The following is a 20,024-nucleotide window of genomic DNA, read 5'->3' as shown; positions in this document are numbered from 1 at the left end:
AGTTTATGAATGGGTTAACTTCCCTCACACTGTAGTCAGAGGAGCCTCAGAGCTGGAGGAAAGGGGAGAGCATGCAAATGGAACAGAGAGGATGGAGAGGAAGTGGGACCCCCTGCTCTTGGTGTACTCAGAGTGGTATTCTGGCACAAGGAATCCTGTGAAACCATGCCCGTATCTTCTATTAAGTGTAAAGACTCCTAGTTCTTGTACCTTTCTTTTGTCACCATCCCTTCTCCTCAAACTAAAATACTGTTAGTAAATATAAAGAGAATTTTAACTCCTTCATAAAATTGGCAAAGACTTCCTACAATCATAAAGCAAGTTGGAACAGATTGTCTCAACTGCAGGCCTCCCTCAGGTTGTAAAGATAAAGATGGGTTTGGTTTGAGTAGTCTCTGCTCTGTATATGATGGACTTCTCATACTCCCCCCTCACCCTGTCTGCATAGCTGAAGGGAAGAGCCGTAACTGAAATGTCAGCATTGATCTTTCTGTAACATCCAGCATGTACTTTAGTAAACAGCAAATTTTGATTATGCAAATACTGTGCTGCTCTTTGTACCAAGAAGAAACGTAACAAATATATTTATCCTCTATCTGGCTGTTGCTCAAGTCCTTTTAAAAATTGTCTTTTTCCTTGTGTTTTTCTTTTCAGTCACATGAGAGGTGAAGTGAAATATTTCCCTGCCCACCCATTTCTGTTAATGACTTTTTCACTTTAAAAGGAAGAGCTAGTGATTAATGTGATAGTTTTGTAATACTTGTGACTTCCATTACACTACCTGTGATTTTTGGGGAGCTTTCTTCCTTTGGTTACTTACCGCTCAACTTGGTGTCAAAGCTGTAACAAATGTCTTCCTTTATGCAGGAAGGGGCTGATAAGATGTGATAAGTCTTAGAACATAGATATCTGTACAGTAGTACTGTTACAGATTTTATTTATTCACTTTAACACATTTTGTTGTTATTAAATGTGAAGAAAACAACTCTTTGTATTTTATTAATAAGTCTTGAAAATCATCAAAGTTACTTTTGAATAGGATTTTTCTCCCCAACTTAAACTTCTTAAAATCAGATGCACAAGTCTGGACTAGTGACCTTGGGTTCCCTCTTTATGGAGTGAAGCAGGCAAAAAATCAACTCTGCTTATTTCTTTCCAACAATTAAAGGGAGCTTTTGGTGACTAGCTCAAACTTGCATATCTAATTTTCAGACCTTTGTAAGGAGAGATGAGTCCTACTGTTCATGGTTGGTCTGGAAGGAATGAGTGTTTTGAAATGCTACTGATTGCATAGTCCTTCCTTGGTTTAGGGTTGAGCTTGAAGCATGTGGGATATGCTCTGCTGCTTGGATATCAAAAATTGCTCTCCTTATTGGTGATCTTGCACCAATGAAGAAACACCTATTATCATGGTCCCATCACAGAGAAACTTAAAAAAACCCCAGAAAACAAAAACAGCTTTCAAAAGGTGTTTTTAAGTGGAAGTTACCAGCTGCCAAAACAGGGCTGTTTTTTAGCTGCTTGGGATTCTTTGGTAGAAGTTCACTAAATAAGTCAATTGAAAGTTCATCTAGTTTGTTATGAGAACATGCTTTCCTAGAGACACAGCTCATTTCATACCACTTGGCTAGATCAGTTCGGTATGTGTTGTTTCTGTCAGTCTAAATGTCTGGTTTGCTTTCTTTTAAGTTTTCGCAGTCAGACTTTGAAAGAGTCCAATCTGCAGAGGATCTCTTTAATCCTGCTTGAAATTGATTTCTGTGCACTAATAGAATTTTTTTTTTGAGGAATAAATTATTATCTTTGAATGCAGATGGTCTTTTAGCCAAAATGGAGGTAGAGCTCTTTATTAGGATTCATCCACCAAAACTAGTTCAGTGAACCACAGTGAAGTGTCAGCTGCACTTCAGAAGAACTGTAAAAGTTTGTTTGGAAAGTGGAGGAGGGAACTGCTCTTAATTTTGATCTCTTTCCCTTTCATCTAGACATGAACAGAACATTTCCAGATAATGTAAAATTCCGCAAAACTGCTGATCCCTGTTTGCAGCATGTACTCTACAACGTGTTGGTAGCATATGGGCATCATAATAAAGCAGTAGGATATTGTCAGGTATGTAATGACTGGTTTTTAAACAATGTTGCATTTCAGCAGCATTTGTTGTCCATTTGAATGTGTGTTTTTAGAAGCAGATCCACAAACTATTTCTGTTTTTAGAATGGCCTGGGGAATGCATGTAAATTAATAGCTTCAGGCAAATTCAAATGTCTTTGAGTTTCTCTGTGGCCTTTTTTGTAGCTGGCTTGATCATGTTTGGCTCCATTTATTAGCTGCAAAATAAATGTTTTATCACACCTGGTTGTATCAAGTGTGTTGGAGAGGAAGATAAAGTGACCTTGCCTTTCCCTCTGTCCTTCCTGCTCTCTTTCCCAGAATGATCCTTGTTGTGTATGAGCCACCTCGAGATCTCAATTTCCTTAGTTTTCACTGTCAGGCTTTTCAAAATACAGACCAGCATTCATGCCATGTCACGTAATTGGGGGAGGCTACCATTTATTTGGTGCCATCTCCCATGATAGACAGGCAAATAGGAAGAAAAATTCTTTGAAATTCAACCTGATACTGCATAGATAGCAGCTCAGAAAAAGCTCCTGTCATCAGTGCCAAGTGCTGTAAAGTTTCCTATGGGACACAAAGAAGATAAAAGTTGATTCATGACAGTCAAGAAAAATGTGGCCATCTTTAAGGATCATAAAGAAGCAGGAACTGTCATAAGCAAAATGTGTTTTCAGTTCACTTAAGGCATCTTCTCTCTCTTCCCTGTCCTCACTAGGGATACAAGTGCTAACCTATACCTCCTGTTAATTGAAAAAGTTAGTACGGTAAATACAATTGTTCCAAAGTTAAAAGTATTAATTATATTTATTGAAATCTGGAGAGGAGAAGACTTAGAGGGACTTAGACAAAAGTCACTAAAAATATTTCTTTTTGTGTATCCCACCCAGTTTTAATAGAGAAATTATTTGAAGAATAGGAGTAAAAGATTAATAATTTTTATTATTCTCAATATTATGTATTAAAATATAGTTGTAATATTTTAAGAATAACGGAAGGGGTAGAATTATGGGTACTCTTTTACAAGTGTCAGGCTCCTATATAGACGTAGTTATACCCACAAACATACACAACTTCTGAACCATGTTAGCTTCTACCCAGAACATATGTCCAATTGTTAGTATAAAGCTTTACTACATGAACTGTCTAATGGGCTAATCTTTACATTTTAACTTGGCATTATGAACAGTGGAGATGAGAGAAGATTATTTAGAAGGCCTTAGGCGATTTCTTTTCACCTGTTGTCTCCTCACAGAATAGATGTTATCTTTTCTGGCTAAATAAGTAGAATATAAACAAAGGTCAACATCTGCTTTCGAGGGCACATTGTAAATCAAGCAAAGTTTCAGGAAGTCGCCTTTTTTTGCTAGTGAAACAGAAAAAAAGGGGGGAGGGAGGGGATCCATGTTTGACTCTAAGTGCTTTGCAGAGCTTTTACTGTTTGAAGGCTCTCCAGAGGATGCTTCCATAATGTTAGTGCATTTGTGGTACATTTAAGTCTCCCCTCTGGGAGTCTATTAGGCTGTGCATTGTCATGCTGTGACAATGGTATGACGTTTTGTACCCTGGTGTAGCCAGCAAAATTCAGTGTCCTGTGACCGTGTGCTCCAGAATAGGTTTTTGTGTGTGCCATGTTCAATGCCAATCTCTTCTCACTGTAGATACAATGATTAAGCTAACTGTCAGCATGGAAATAAATAGGTGCCTTCCTGACTAGAAGGCTAAGCACTGTGTAAGCTTGTGGAAGGTCTATCTAGGCCAGTTGTGTAACTTCTGTAGTGACTCAAGGCTTGGGAAGGAAGCATTAGAAAAGATGCAATGGCCTAATAGTTCCATGTTCTGGGGGTGTTGCAAGGCCATCTAAGGTGGGACAGGTGAGTCAAGTCTGTTGAATGCAAGAAGTGAGATCTCAGTTCATAGAGGAAGTTGTAGCTTCCAGAGGCTGTGAGAAGTGTTCTTCTTGGTAGCTGTGGTCTGGTTTACAGCCAGAATTTGCAGCACTGCAGGGTAACCAGAGACAGCGGTAGTGCTGCTGGTGGTGACAGATGTGCTGGGGAACTCCAGCTCAGAGGGAGAGAGAACAGCAAGGAGGAGGCCAAAGAATGGGCTGAAACAGAAGAAGGCAATGTAACCAACACCAGCCTTCATAGCCTGTAAATGTTTAAAGATAATTCGCTGTTAGCTTAGAACGACTTGGGGGGGGAGGGGCGGGGGGCTTGCACCTCAGAGGCAGCTGGTGTTCATTGTTGTACTGATGTGCTATGTTGTTATGGGGATCAGTTTGTTTACTATGGAAAAGGGTATTTAAAAAGGTTAAGGAAGTGGACTGCTGTGCTGTAAATTAGTAATCCCATAATTTAGCAGTGTTAAGGTGGATACAAGAAAAGTGCCTGTGACCAAGGCAGTGTGTTTATAGGGAATGTCAGTTGATGACCTGTGTGCTCTGTAAGCCACTTCTCCAGTCAGAGTGTGAGTAGCAGTTATGAAAATCACACAGTTGGACTTTGGCCAGTCATGACCTGACTATCTTCACAAATTTCCTGGTAGCTCTTCCAATGCCCACACCTCCCACTGCTTACCTTCTTTTGCATATTGAAAAGTAGGACCTGTAGTGGCCAGTTGTTGACTAGCATGAGGAGTGATGGAGGTATTATGGAAGCAAATTATTTCTATACAGTCATTTGAGTTATGCAGCAGCAGCTTGTAAAAGCTGCTGAAGCTGCAGCTTTTTGAGTAGTGTGTCAGGCATTCTTCATTCTCCTTCTGCAGCTGTGCTGCTTACTGCAGGTGTGTTGTGCTTGTACTGCACATCTAATACAGCTGTGTTTTGGTGTTGGTGAAAGCAGTTCTCAGTTACACTGGGACAGAGATTTAAAAAAAAAAAAGGAAGATATATTATAGACTACTAAGCTTTTTCTTTTAATTTTCTTTTCCTTGATCTTTGTTAATTATTGTTAGCTGTAGTCATGCAGGTTTAACAGCTTACTCAACTGGTGGCCTTTATTAGTAGATTTTATTCAATATGCCCTTTGTAGAAGTGGAGTAATTTAGCCTTTAATCAAAAGAAAGAAACTAGAAACTTTTAAATGCATGCATCTTAAAGCCCATTTTTCTATTTCAGGGCATGAACTTCATAGCTGGATACCTGATTCTTATTACAAAGAACGAAGAGGAGTCCTTCTGGTTGCTAGACGCTCTTATTGGAAGGATATTACCTGGTATGCTAAAAATGTGTATAATAGTATTCCTATACTGAGCTTGGCTTTTATTTTATCTTTGAATTCTTCTCTGGTTTCAAAGGTTTTAGATGTTAAAATGGACTTGCACAGACTGAAGTTTTTCTAGGGTCTTGGTAACAAGGGGCAGAGGCACAGCACACAGGCAAAACTTGTCTGTTTTATAGTCAGATTTTAATCTTGATGCAGTGGTTTATGTGTATATTAATTTACTGTCTTGTTTCTCATTCTACTTAAACTTGTTAGGTAGACACCTTCCTGTATCAGTATGATGCTGGGGAGCAGGACTTGAAAAGGTGTCTGGGGTTTGGCACTTCTGATTGCAGGAATATGATATGAGAGAGAGATGAAGCAGTAATGACAGAGCAGAGTGAAAATGGGAGATGTGCGCAGTTCAAGCATTGAAAGCAGGAATTCCCAGTGGCTTGGCAGGACAAGTGAGAGCTTTCTTCAGAGGTATTTGGCAGGATGTTGGTAGTTTCTGCTATGCACAGTAGTTTCTGCTATGCCTTCCGCTTCTGAGTGGGGTTATCATGGGCATACATCATGATTTTGCAACAGAGCAAATAAATGTCTATTCCCTGTCTGTGTCTGTATGGAAAGTTCCCGTCAAAGCTCTGTTACAATCAATGGTGATATAGCTAGGCTGATCACTGGAGTCCAAAGGGAAATTCAGCACACCTTAAGCTACAGCCAGTACCTACATCTGGTCAGTTCAGTAGTTCTGTAGGTTCCCTTGCCTGGATCTCTGAGTTTGCAGGACATGTTTCCGCAATGAATTTTGCTCTCTATATAAGCAAAATCTCACATCACCCGTGAAGTAGTTTAAAACCAGAAGCAGACATCAGGCACAGCTATGTTTTATGCTCCTGTGAAATACACTTGGGAATATTCTTTCTTGGGATTTAATTATAGAGGGAGATTGGCTTCATTGTGAATTCCCATTAGCATTGCACAGGACTGACTACAGCTACACCCATAATGTAAAGTCTTACTCAAAATGGAAGACTCAATTTATTTTTTTTTTCTTCTAAAAGGAGTCTGAAATTCCCTGTTGCCCCAGTTCCCAATTTTGCTTTTGAACAGATCTTTATCCCAAATGGTTGGAGGCTGAATTCAGTATTACAGTGTCAACTAAGTGCTGGTTAAGCACATCAAAGTTGCTACTTTGATTTCTACGTCTTCATGTTCTTGTTTAATATTACATGAAAAAAAAGGTATTTAATTTTTGGTTCCTTATTGAACAGAAAGGAAAGACTTTGAGAAGGAAGGAGAAAGAGCTGAAAGTCTTTTCATGCTTTTGAATGACTATACACTGAATGTATACCATATAGGAACTCGGGTCTTCCTTACATATGAGCAGGGTGGTTGGACTTCGCTTTCAGATGGAAAGAGGAGACACAGGCAGGGATTTATATGACTTGTATCAGTCTGCAAATATTTGAGATTTTGCAGCCTTGAAGTTTGCTTTCAAGCTATAAAAATAAAGAAATCATCTGTCTGTTGCTTTTGTATAGCCTTCAGAGATGTAAGCTGGGCAAACAGGTAGGAGACAGGCTGTTGTCTGCCATGTGACATGCTGATGGCTGACATGGGTGGATGTCTTTCTATTGATGACACTGTGCGAGGGATAAGGCCCTCAGTAAAAGGCAAGTTTCACTGCAACTTTTGCTCTTCAGCTTTCTGATGGTCTTTTATGTCTTTATTTGGGGTAAAGGAGTAGATTCAGAACTTTTTTTTATTCATTGTTTTTGGTTGGGAGCTTAATTTAGTTTGTCATAAGACCTTTAGTCCTTGTATATCCTTCCTCTCTCACTCTGCTGGTACATAAATGACAAAAGTTGCTCTTACTTTTCCCTCTTAGTTGTTGAATTTATCTTATGGTAGTAGCATTGGTGATGAGAAGAAATTCATAACATGAAGGATAATTACTGTGTATAAAGGAGATGTATATTTACTTAAGTAATAATTGTAGATACATACTTACTACCCTGTTTATACATATATTTTTACTACCCTGTAATGAGAGTCCTGTTACAGACTTTGGCCTGGATTCAGCACATTCAATCAGGCATCTGTCTGGGACACTGAGGTTAGAAACATGTGTGCTTACATTCCTTTGATAGTCAGTGAGGAAGGGGATACCTGGTCAGAATTGCTGACCTGAGTGTGCCCTACCACTCCACAGTCAGTATGAAGAGAGCTTGAGATGTTCCTTCCAGCATGGGTGGGGAGCCCAAGTGAAGTAGTATAAATCTTTTATGTAGTAAAAAAACCTGTATTGAGGTAATACAAGGCTTTATTGTCAGAAAACTTGTTGCTGATGTTCTTTGTTGTTTTGGGTTTTTTTCAAAAAATTATTTAAAGAATATTTTCCCTTTTATTTCCACTACCCTCCTGGATTATGTTTGAATTGTACATTTGTAAAATTCAGGGCTGGATAAAATAATTGGCATAATTTCAGTGAAATTTTTTCTGTGTATGTGAGAGAATTGGGTAGACTGTATCCCTAAAGAAACTTGCTTAGATAACTAGTCACTACGCTCTGTTAATAGTGCATTTTAGTTGAAAGCCCCACAATTACTTGTTGGGGAATGAGTGAAGCATTTTAGATTCCTCACATCTTCAGAAGGAAAAATGATTTTTTTTGTTGGATGCTAACAGTCTGATTAACCAGCATTTTTCCACTTTTCCTTTTGTTGCTGATGCTATTTTAGTGGTTCTTTTATTTTCATTTATTTATTTTATTTCATTTTATTTCATCTGTGTGCACTATAATCTACATGTTTTCCCCTTTCATGGCAACAAATATGCCTCCAAGCCATGTCCTCGTTTTTGAGTATGTCCTGTTGCTGCCAGTTAAATCTGTTTAGGACAGTTTAGAAATGCTTTCTTTGCCCTCAGCAGTGTCCCTGTGAATGCTTCCTTCCCCCCTGTCCACAAGCATTTAATTACATTAACAATCACTCCAGTACCTTGATGCTGACAGCTTTTTTTTTTCGGTCAGCAGATGAACCAAGCCAGCCACAGATCAATGTCATTGACTGAAAAATGTGTAGGACATGACAGATGGAAGTAGCAGCTTGCTGCTACTAGTGACAGAGAAGGGCTCCTAAATCTATAGCTCCCCTCCCTGCTTGTACTGGGTTTTTGGCCTGGGTGGAGGAATGTACCATAGGATATGATGGAAGTGTGACTGCCCCAACCACTAACAGAATAGGACTTTATCAGTAGAGGTTTTTCTTGCTGAATTGTTCTGTTACACTGAAATGGAGTTAGCACAGCTGGAACAGAGAGCCAGCAAAAACCAAAACCTGGGTTGTTGATATGTGGAGTTGTGTGCATGCCATTTGTCTGGCTGAACACAGCACTTCTGGGTACATCTGGGTGAGGCCAGAATGATCCTGCTTCTGCTGAAGGCATGCCTGTAGTCTATTGTCAGCAGCTCAACCAGGTATTTGAAGAGATTAGGAGCATATCTCATTTAAACACAGCAAGAGGAAAGAGTTATTTATTTAACTGAAATTTTGGGTGTTACTGAAATCTTTTATTCCCATGTTCATTCAAAACAGATGGCTGAAGCAGACAGTATTGCCCACAAGAAGCAGTATGGATACAGTTCAAGCTCAGAGTAGATGTGTCTGCAATTTGTATTCAGCATAGTTCTAGTGTTTCTGTTCCGTTCATCACTGTGGTTCTTGTTGGGAAATTTTTTTGTTCTATTGAGGAAATATTGGGGAGGTTGCTTTAGAAAGAATCAGGTAGGTGGGAGCTTTCAACTGGGGTACTTTGGTATGTAATGTAAGGAGCATATTTGTCATATTTTACATATTTGTGATTAAATGGTGAATTTGAGAGAAGAAAATCTTGACAATTTGGACTGACTTAAGCATGGCACTTATGCATATATATAGCAGAACAATTCTCCCCCCCCCCCCCCTTCAGTGGTTCTCAGTCTGAAAGCAGCAGTGATTATCAAGCTATACTCTAATTAGTCTACTATGTTGTTATATTGGAGTTATTTACTCTTAATGAAAAACATATGCATATGTACATATATACACGCACACACACACACATATATATATATATGTATGCTATGAGGAATGAAATAAGCTCTTCACTTTGGCTTTGCACATCTCCAGTTTTAATTCCACAGTTAAACCAGCACAATCCCTTTAACATGGAGACAGGTCTGTCAAAACGAAAGGTTCAATACCACATGCAAATTAGCGCTTTCACAACTACAGCCATTAGCTAAAACAACAACAAAAAATAACATCCCTCCAACGTGGCTATTCCAATAAAATATACAGCAAAGACTAAATAAGTCCTGTGCTGCATGCTAAGGCTTAGCTACTGTTTCACATATTCAAAGAAAGGGTTTCTCTTCCCCCAAATCCACACTTCTGTTTCCACCACTCTGCCTACCTTCCTCCTTTGTACACAGCCAGGGGATGCTACCTTTGAGCAGTCTGAACTGAACTATGGTTTCATGTGAAACATTTATTTTACTGTTAGCTTTTGAAAAAGATGAAACTTTGGTTTACTAGGGAGACAGGTAAATACCACTGCCTGCACAGGCAGCCAAAGCCTGACATTCCATCCAGAGTAGCACCAGAAGGCCTACTGAAGATGCTTCAAGTTCAACATAAGGAAATTATATTAACACAAGACTTGCTTGCCAGAAGGAAAGAAGCATGCTTGACTTTTTTGGGTAAAGTAAGTCTTTCAGGTCCTCCTCCTAGTGTAAATACAGGAACACTTTTTCAGCATTTTTAAACACCATGGGTCCTTTTACTGTACTGCTGAAGTTTTCCATGGTTCCTCACAAAAGTAAGGCTGACAACATGTATATTCTTGTCATATACAGGAAAGGTCTGGTTTAGACAAAAAGGTAAAATTTTTACTCTGTTACCTAAAGCACATGTAGTAAATACTGAGATTGTTCTTTTATTGATGAGGCTTGTGATTTGGATGGGGCATATGATACATACGGGAAATAAATGATTTTAAAAAGTATAAATGTATCTGTCATTTTAAAGAAGAAAAACATCAGTTACTCATTTCCTGCTTGCTCAGGAAAATCTCCTAGCTGTTCGGATTTGTAAGTAGTAAGCATTTCAGGCTTATCATGGTTTCTAAATACAGGCACATGATTCCTAGGTACATACAATTGACCTCTAATATTCAAAGACTAATGCTTTCATCATGGCTGTTGGTTGAGAGTAAAATGTGTTTGAGTTCCATATTCCAAAACTCCTAATTACTCAGTCTACCAGACAAACCACCTCTTTCCTCGTGGTAGATGTGATGTATTCCAGAGGTGCACACTGCTATGGTTTCACATGGAATCACTGAGCAACTTTCTTAGGATGAGCTCTAAAAAACTGTCAGATCATGGCCCTGTAGGTGGGTGCTACCAGAGGAGAAAGGTAAGCAAACAGCCCAAAACTGATCAATCTGCTGAAATTTTCTGGGTGGCTGGTGCTTTAAAAAAGCTCTGTTGTCAAAAACTACTTCACAAACATGAGGTCACTCATGTCACACATAGCCTTGCAAGGAGCCTTCCACACCAAAGGTGCATGCCTATGGTATTGTCTTCTCTGTTGAAAGGGCGCACAGCCAGTTTCTTCTTCACAAGCTTCAATATCAGCCCAGTTCAGGTCTAGCAGTGTCTCTTACCTTCACAGCTGAACAAATGCTTCATGTGGAACAAAGTTCCATTCTCCTTTGGAGAAGTAGGTCTTTTAAGACGCAACTGCCTAGCCAGTTCTGCATTCAGAGGTATTAAAATAAATGCAGCCACAAGAACTAAATAGATACATACTTTACTGCAATTAAAAGCCAGCAGTCTACACAGAAATATTGTGAAGTAGTACAACATTCTGCATTTCTCAAGTGGCCCTTCCCTTCAAACCTGGAGGTCTGTATGGTGGGACTTCAAAGAATGTTATTAATCACTTGAAAGAAAAGGATATACAAGAATTTGATACATAACTATGTTATTATTCAGTTTAAATAGTCATGTCTGTGACTATGCCTTATCTGACTATGCCTAATCTCTTTTGCAACAGTACCTGCAAATCTATGGCTAATGTAATTGACAACAAGCAGATTCCAGCCAGAAAATGGGTTAGATATCCATTATCTCAACACACAGGTATTTGTTCTAACCAGCAGTCGCCAAGCTACCCACCAAAGTGGTATCTTGCATTGCACCTTGTGTCCTTGTGCATACTGCCAGTTAGTTCAGTGCATTCTATTACCTCTATTTCATCATTCAAAGTTCTATTCTTACATTTAATTACTGATAAACAATCCCCAAGAACCTAAAGGCTAAAAACTATCAGGCTAAAAGAAGGTTGTTATAGTGATCCTGAAGAATGTTTATAAGCTCTACCTGATGCATGAGTTGTATTAATAATGCTGGAGAAAAAGAAGGTGGTATTTGTTAACAATCACAAACTGAGAGATACTGTGCCACATCAATACACAAGGCACAGCAGAACAGCACAGTGAAAAGACTGGAGTAGGAGAGACATGATGATAAATCATTTTAAATGATAAAAAGGATAAATATAAAAATATATATTTCAACAGCAAGAAGCATGATACAATTGCTGACAAATGTGTATTAGAGTAATAGGGTCTCAATGCAGATCCTAACATACAGTTTTGTATTTTACCTTGTAGATCCCCATAAGATGTATTCATGTGCTTGAAGTAATCCTTGTGTTAAATACCAAGACTCATAAAACTGGAAATGTAACTAGATTTACTGTATGAGAAGCCAGCTGAGGAAACAGTAGCAGACTTATTTGGCTACAGCTCATCTTTGTGAAAGGGCTTGGCTTGAAAGAGAGACCCTACCACCACTCCTAGTAGTGTATTCAAACTATAAATCACTCTTATTAAAAATGTTTGTTATACTTTTTATTGGAATTTGCATTGTCCTAACTTGTAGCTATTGCTCTAAGACTTTCTTAGTATATTGAAGAGCCTGTAATGCCTGGGATCTTCTCTATGAAGTGGTCAAGTTTGCTTTTTGTTTTCCTTGTATAAATTCTACAAATAGAGAAGTTCCTTACAGAGCTCCGTTTTTCTAAGTAGTGTCTTTCATGCCCTTTCCAGTTCTTCAGCTTCCTGCCTTGAATGTGAATATCAAAGCTGGATACAGTTTTCTAACCTCAGTTTTGCTAATGTCATATGCAGAGATGAAATGCTCTCTCCTTCAGTAGTGGATACAGCCAAGGATTATTCTGGCTTTTCCTGAGCTGAGATGTGCTTACTCTGTGTTTGTGGAAGCAGATGTGCTTTGGGAGTAATGGAAATTATATGAAGAAAATCATGTGCAGTGCATAGTGGTAACTTTTGTCTAGCTAAGTGTACAAGAAGTGACTGTTTAGTTCCAGAGATGCTAGGGAAATATAACCTTGGTTGTTTCATGTGGTTTACATTCAGAAGACTTGAATGCTTCACAAAGTTCTCAGTCTATGGCTAGTGGAGAAGTGTAATTTGTTCCTCTCACAGTTTTAAAAACTGTTCCTTCAAGATTAAAATTAATTCTCTTATTAACTACTTCAGGCTTGAAGTAAGAGGGCTGTGGCTTTCGTTTCTCTTTTCAGACTGAAGGGTTGGATTGGTTTCCTTCTCAAATATCAGGCTAGAACTGTGTGTGTGTGTCCAGCTTTCTGTTCTAGGCCTCCTCCTTCTGTCCCAGTCTTCTAAGTAATGTACCTGGGAGTTCCCATGGTGTGACTGTAGCATTCTTGTAAAGACCTGAAGAAAATGTAATGCTGGGTGATTCTTAAATGTGAGAGAACATAAATGCTGTGTTTTGTGCTGAGGTGTTAATAATCTTATCAGGGCAGTGAACTGATAAAATAGCTTTTGTTTCTAATTATGTAGAGGAATTAAAAAAGCCACAGATCTGGGAATCCATATTCAGCTGAAGTCATCAGTCATTAAGACACATTGTACAATTGTAAACTCATTTAAAAATAATGTTTGTTTCCTCTACAGGCACAATAAGCTGTTGTGGTAATCTTCAATGCTTGTTCACGAATTTCCTCTGTATTTGAGGAAACTGGAGTTAAAAGTCTGTCATAGTGTTTTGGGAATTAAAAGCCTTGGCTCATGGCACCATCTTCAATCCACCCAGCCTTCTTCAAAACATGCATGTCTTTAGACTGGTACAATTCATAGAGTGCGATGACTGGAGTCAGGGCAGGACATTTGGAAACAGCAGAGTGGTGAATATCTTTGTCCGTTGATGTTTATTAGCTTACTGATACTTAGAGAAAACCAGGGTTTATGAAAGGAGCAATTACAGTGGTAATGGATATGAAGAGCAAGGAGAGGGAAGAAAGAGTTAGCCAACAGTATTTTGCTCAGACTTGTATCTAATCAATATGAAAGTACACTGGTAGTTATAACTTTAATCTAGACTAGTTTTTAATGATGTAAATGCCTCTACTGAGCAGCACATAACAGAGGTAATATTTTTAAAAACATAATTAAAAATACTAGACAGTTTAATTCTCCATAACTAGAATGTCTGAAAGTTGCATTTATGTTTTCTAACATGCATCTGAACTTCAATTTATTTCTCTGAGAGGTTACACATGGAGTCTTTTTGTTTCTTTATATTTCATCTCTGCCTTCTGTAATGTACTCTGCTCTCGTGAGACCTCGTTTGGAGTATTGTGTGCAGTTCTGTTGTCCTCAACATAAAAAGGACATGGAACTGTCGGAACAAGTCCATAGGAGGGCCATGAGGATGATCAGGGGACTGGAGCACCTCCCGTATGAAGACAGGCTGAGAAAGTTGGGGCTGTTCAGCCTGGAGAAGAGAAGGCTGCGTGAAGACCTCATAGCAGCCTTCCAGTGTCTGAAGGGGATAATTCATTAGGGACTGTAGTGATAGGACAAGGGGTAACAGGTTAAAACTTAGGCAGGGGAAGTTTAGATTGGATATAAGGAAGAAATTCTTTCCTGTGATGGTGTTGAGGCACTGGAATGTGCTTCCCAAGGAAGTTGTGAATTCTCCATCCCTGGCAGTGTTCAAGGCCAGGTTGAACAGAGCCTTGGGTGGCATGGTTTAGTGTGAGGTGTCCCTGCCCATGGCAGGTGGATTGGAATTAGATGATCTTAAGGTCCTTTCTAACCCTAACTGTTCTATGATTCTGTGTCTGAAGTATATAATCTTTGCCTTTCTTCTCATCGTCTTCAAAATTAACAACCATCCTTCAGTTTCCAAACGGTAGCTACTACCTCTGCCCAGAATCCGACTGTGCTGTGTGAAATGCAAATAGGAAACCAAATAGTTCGTTCAGCTCCACAGGATCCATTTCCAGTTTGGGGTCAAAATCAAAAGATGAATTCAAGTAGATGGGATTATTAGAAACAATTAAACCTTTTTGTGCTAGCGGAAAAGGTGTTAATAGTAAATAATTTCTCAAAATACCATTATGTTAAATTTTTTTGTGATCTTGGTATCACAACCAATAAGCATCCATAAAATGCTTGTGTTCTCTATTTTTTTTTTCTTAAAGTAGTTCTGCCATCCAAAATAAATTGGGCTTGCTTACGTTTTTTTAAGGCTGATGTTCAGTTTTGACTGATATGGCTATTGCTGGTTCTGGTGGGAGGTCACTACTTCAGGACAGAAGTTCTGATTCAGTTTGGTTCAGTGAAGGAAAAAAAATGTGGCTTGAGCCTGTTTTGGGTTTGTTGTTTGGATATTTTTTTTACTGTTTTCTAGAAGGTGGATTAGGAAATTGTTTTTAAAATGTCATAGTTTAGAGTTTACCTTGACATTTAACCACTTACCTGTAGGATATTGTTTTGATCAGGACATCTGCAGGGGTCACTTTTGTCTGATACTGCAAAAAGAATTGGCAGTATGCTTGCTTTCCCTCCTGTTCCTGTTGTAACTTTGTTGGACATAGGTTGTCCAACTTTTTATGTGAGACTCGATGCAGATTCTTAGCCTATTGCAAATTTTTGGACTATCCCATGGTAGAAATAAAATAGCAGAACATTTCCAAACCTTCTGGGACAAGGCAGGCTTTAGAGTCACCATCAGGGGAGTGAATGAGTCCGTGAAGTTGTGCAGGAAGAAAAACTTAGCTGCTCTGAAGGTGAGAAAGAATTGCTATCGTCACTAGTTTGACCTCTGTGTAACTGAAATGATGAAAATAATTCCATGTCTGTTGCATGAAGTTTGTAAACTCAACTATGACAACATCTCCTTTTTTGGAAAGGAAAGCTTGTGCTGCCAAGGCTGTTTAGTGTGGGGTTCAGTAACATGCAAACAGGTAAGTTTTACAGTGAAGGATTACTGGAAAGGAATTTTTTCCGTAAAGGCATGGGGCGGAATCTTTCTGGTTTGACCTGAATTACAGAACCAAGGGCTCTTCATGAGGCTTGCCAATTCTGTTCATGGCATCCTCTGCTTTTGCCTGCCAGCATTGAGGCTCTGTTTGTCTCTTCTGGATTTCACTGAAGTCCAGTGACAAATGGGTACATGCATCTACAGCAAGGAGACATTTTAAATGTTACATGTTGGTAGAAAAATGAATCACTTTTGCCTGTTTGGGGGAGGAGAGAGAACATTAATTCCTTTCTTCCTCCCAGCCCCCCATGGCTCTCATGGACATTATAAACATATTCTTGTGAATAAAATACATCCCATATGACTGTGAGAAGTTAAACCAGTTCATTTGTAATTTTTAGGTTTGCTTAAATAAATTAGATTGCCAAATTGAATCAAGCTTGGTTTGGATTATATAGGCTCTTGAAATAATAGTTAGAAATGATGAAAGATAAGCAGCAGATCTGAGATCTTGTCTGAGGTATTTCTGTAACAATAAGAATTCTTCTCATGTTAGTTCCAGTAGGAGTATTTACATTTAACCTGACATACGCACAACAGACTCGGAGGATCCTTTTTTTAACTTTTACAGCTCTGACTTGGAAAGGTAATTTAAGGCTGTAAGAGTACTGCTTCTTAAACTTTTATTTTTGGAACCTCTTAATCTATTTGTAATAGAGAACGAGGTCATACAGTCCCTACAAGCTTTATCCTTATTTCCTGCAAATCTCATTACTGCTCTAGAGCACAAGCAGACAGTTATGTCTTAGTCCTGGACATCCTGGTAGGATTCAGAGAGGTGCTAATTATGCAACAAGGAGACAGTGAAATGTAGTTTAAGGAATATCTCTTTGCCAGATGCTGAGCTAGAACAGATTTCCAACTCAGTGACAGCATGCCAGAGTGTTAGTAACAAAAAGTCCTTTGAACAAGTAAAAAAATCCCTTCAGCTGGTCACCTGTGTTGTACAGTAGCAATAAAATACCTGGCAGTTACCAAAGCTGGCTTTTCCTCCTTTTTCTGCGTGACTACAAGAAAAGAAGTTGATTATCCCAGCAGAGCCAGGGGGCTGCACTGCTATTTGGGGTCAGGACTTTGACGAGGAAGGATCACTCAGTAGGGCAAATTTCACGTGGGGTGCTGCCTGCATTACCCTTTGCTACACTCGGGTGCTCCTAAATTTAGCAAGGCATTCAAAATCCATAAGCAGGCACCAGGAGCATCAGACTTGGTGAACTGGGTGTGTGTGGGCAGGCAACAGACAAAGGAAAGCTGAGATGAAAGTAAGGAAAGGCTAGGACCAATTTATGAAAGAGCTTGGAAACATGAAGTTTTCGTATCAGGAAATGTAATTTTTCACCTAGATATTTCCTGAAATTTAATAATAATAACATAATTATTTATGATGCAGTATTTAATTTTTGGCCTCACAGAAGAAAATGCAATGAAAGGTAATGTAGTGCTTGGTCACCTACATGTCAAATGAAAGTGATAATGTTAACAATTTGAGGAATAAAAGGAAGAGATCTGGCTATGTGTGTTTTCAAGGGGATGATCTGTTGTCAGGACATTCCTATAAAGCAATGTAGATCAATAGATGCACAATATAATTAGATTATATTTGATTATTTAATTTTTTTTACTTAGTTAGTGGCAGATTTGGCACAGTTGCTGACTCGGGTCTGTTTCTGGATCATCAACTGCTCAGTATTTTGCCAGATTATTGAGAATGTAAAATAAGTGCTGGTGGTGGGTAAGTAAAAATAATTTGCTGCACAGTATCTTGTGAAAAAATGGCTTTATGGAATGGGGAGGGTTAAGCTTGTGTAGACTTGTTTATAAACAAGGATATCTTGACTTTAGGGTAAGATTCTGGGCAGAGCAGCCAATTATAAAAGATTAAGAAACAAGGGCACATGGTGAAACATTTGCAGGAAGGGAGTGCTGCAGGATTTTTGCTGAGGGGATGCTTCCAGAAGGCCTAGGAACTTGGCATCCCTAGCAAGTAAGAACAGAAGAACCATGTAGGTTAAATATTACCAAGCACTTAGGCACTGAACCAAGTTACAAAATCATTTCACTAGTGAGACCAGACATGGGCCATGAAAGGTGGCTTGAGCAGGATGATAGAATCCTAAAATAGTTTGTGTTGGAAGGGACCTTAAAGCTCATCCAGTTCCAACCCCCTGCCCTGGCCAGGGGCACCTTCCACTAGACCAGGGTGCTCAAAGCCGTGTTCCAGCCTGGCCTTGAACACTGTGAGAGATGACTTGCCTTTGTATTTCTGGCAATCCCTGCGCAGCCCTTATGACTTGGTGTGTGCCCCTTGGGCAGCATGCAGGTGTGGGTGCTGCTGGCTGTGCTCTGGAGTGGCTCTTTCTGGAGGTCTGGCTCCCTGCCGGGGTAATGCTGTCCTCAGCAGATTGATGTTAGATCCCTAAAGTCAGGTCTGTCCTACCTCCTGGGCCACTGCAGTGCTGTTATGTTCCTTGCAAATCATCTGTGTACAAGTTGTGCACAAATACAGGGTCCTGAAAGAATGTTTCTAAAGGATTGGGAATGCAGCTTTTCTAATTAGAGGAGCTAATTTTATATACACACATTTCTATATAAAAGTAAAATTATATTAACTTATAATTACCTATTAAGCACATGTAATAATTGTAATTAATACCCACAGTAACTGTAATTAATATGTAATAATTACACGTAAGAATGTCTTGGATGCAGATTTTTTTAATGTAACTGTTGTGAACCGGCAGTGAATATCCTGGGAAAAACCCTGCTCGCCATCACTGGCATTTGCATAAAATCATTAATCACTCCTCCCGCTTGTTTTGCAGCAGTACTGGGCTGAACATTGCAGTGCTGTGCAGCACAGCACATGGAGCCCCTCCTGCTCCGTGAGGGACAGCAGGAGGCAGCTCCAGATAGATGAATAGTTCCTTTTTCTTTTCTGTTCAGCAGTACAATCTAACAAACTGGAGTGAAATACTTATTTATGCCAAGGCTTCCTGGCTGCTTCAGTAACTCAAAGAGTGACGTATCAGTTGCCTGGCTGTTAACTTTTTACTTGCCAGCTCTCAGCTGGCTGGAGTGTCCGGTTACATCCTCATTGAAATCCTGACATTCACTTTGCTGTACAAATTAAAAATAGCAGCTGCTGTTGCTTTCAGTGTATCAGATGATTGCAGCAGAGCAGAAAGCGTGTGGGCTGCTGTCCTTCCTCCTGAGGACACTCACCAGTGCTAACTTTAAGTACTTGTATGTCTTAGGATCACAAAAAAGAGAAAAAAAAGGTTTGTGGGTGTACAAGAGGAGGAGGAAGGGTAGGAAAGGGAAGAAGGCTTGGTCAGTTATTTGAAAGGTGATTAAGTTTTTCACTTACATTAAACTAGGTATTTAAAAAAGGGTTACTCTGACAGTTAACGATACTTTACCTGTATTCTGGTTCACAAATGAGCACCACATTAACACAAAATACACAGAGAGAAGCTTGTGTTGACTTTGAGGTCATAGTGTGACTGATTTGGTTTTAGTACACTTTTTTGTGGGATTACTTGTGCTTTAGATTTCAGAGCTTTCCCTCCAAGCAATTGAAAGGCAAATGGTTGAAGGAATGTATACGGTGGCAGTGACACGTCAATAGAGGAGGTTTACCTATCGTTCTTCAATGGGAACAAAGAAAATAAGGATCAGAGACAAAAAGATGGATTTCTAAAGGCTGAATGCAATGCTCCTTGGTACTATAAAAATCTGTAAATGTTCTGCAGTTTGGATAGGACAAATGTAGAACAAATAGCTCCTGGGCCAGGCAGTCTTGTCAAGAAAACGACTGTCCCAGGAAAGAGTGGAATATTAAACTGCTCTTGTGATTTCATTAGAGAAATTACTGAGGTTATAAATGTACTGCATAATTTGAGCTTCCTCTTAAACTTACTTGTGGCACTGGGAGGATTTATTGCAGTTGCTTCAGACAAATGGCCTTTGCTCTTTCTGATTCCTTCACCTTTATGTGAACCATTGGCCACAGTATAGTATGGGTCTAGAGACCTTGTCAGAAAGCAGCTAAGTTAGAGAAACCTGAATTGCAGCTTTCCAGAATCAGTGAAGGAAAGAAACACACTGAAAAGTGCTTGTGGTATCAGTTATTTCTTCCAGTAGATAATATTAATTATATGAGCCTTCTCAGTGAAGCATCAAGGATTATTTCCCAGGGCTGGAGCCATCAAGTCCAGCTTAAGTGTTTCTGTCAACACCTAAACCCCAAATACAAATTTCTTAAACATCTGTGCAA

The 20,024-nt window shown here is 39.3% G+C and overlaps 1 protein-coding gene across 1 annotated transcript in view; it reads left to right on the top strand.

The window, feature by feature from the left end:
- The window catches only part of GRTP1 (growth hormone regulated TBC protein 1), a 35,910-nt gene that overhangs the window by 11,887 nt on the left and 3,999 nt on the right, over nucleotides 1–20,024 (top strand). Inside the window, exons 4-5 of the mRNA XM_005145927.3 lie at nucleotides 1,986–2,110; nucleotides 5,235–5,331. Coding sequence (XP_005145984.1) covers nucleotides 1,986–2,110; nucleotides 5,235–5,331 — 222 coding nt within the window. The remainder of the gene's footprint in view (nucleotides 1–1,985; nucleotides 2,111–5,234; nucleotides 5,332–20,024) is intronic.

This window comes from Melopsittacus undulatus, chromosome 2 (genome assembly GCF_012275295.1).
Source record: "Melopsittacus undulatus isolate bMelUnd1 chromosome 2, bMelUnd1.mat.Z, whole genome shotgun sequence".
Taxonomy (NCBI): Eukaryota; Metazoa; Chordata; class Aves; order Psittaciformes; family Psittaculidae; genus Melopsittacus; species Melopsittacus undulatus.
Note: the sequence above shows the minus strand (reverse complement) of the source record. Positions and strands in the feature narration are given on the sequence as shown.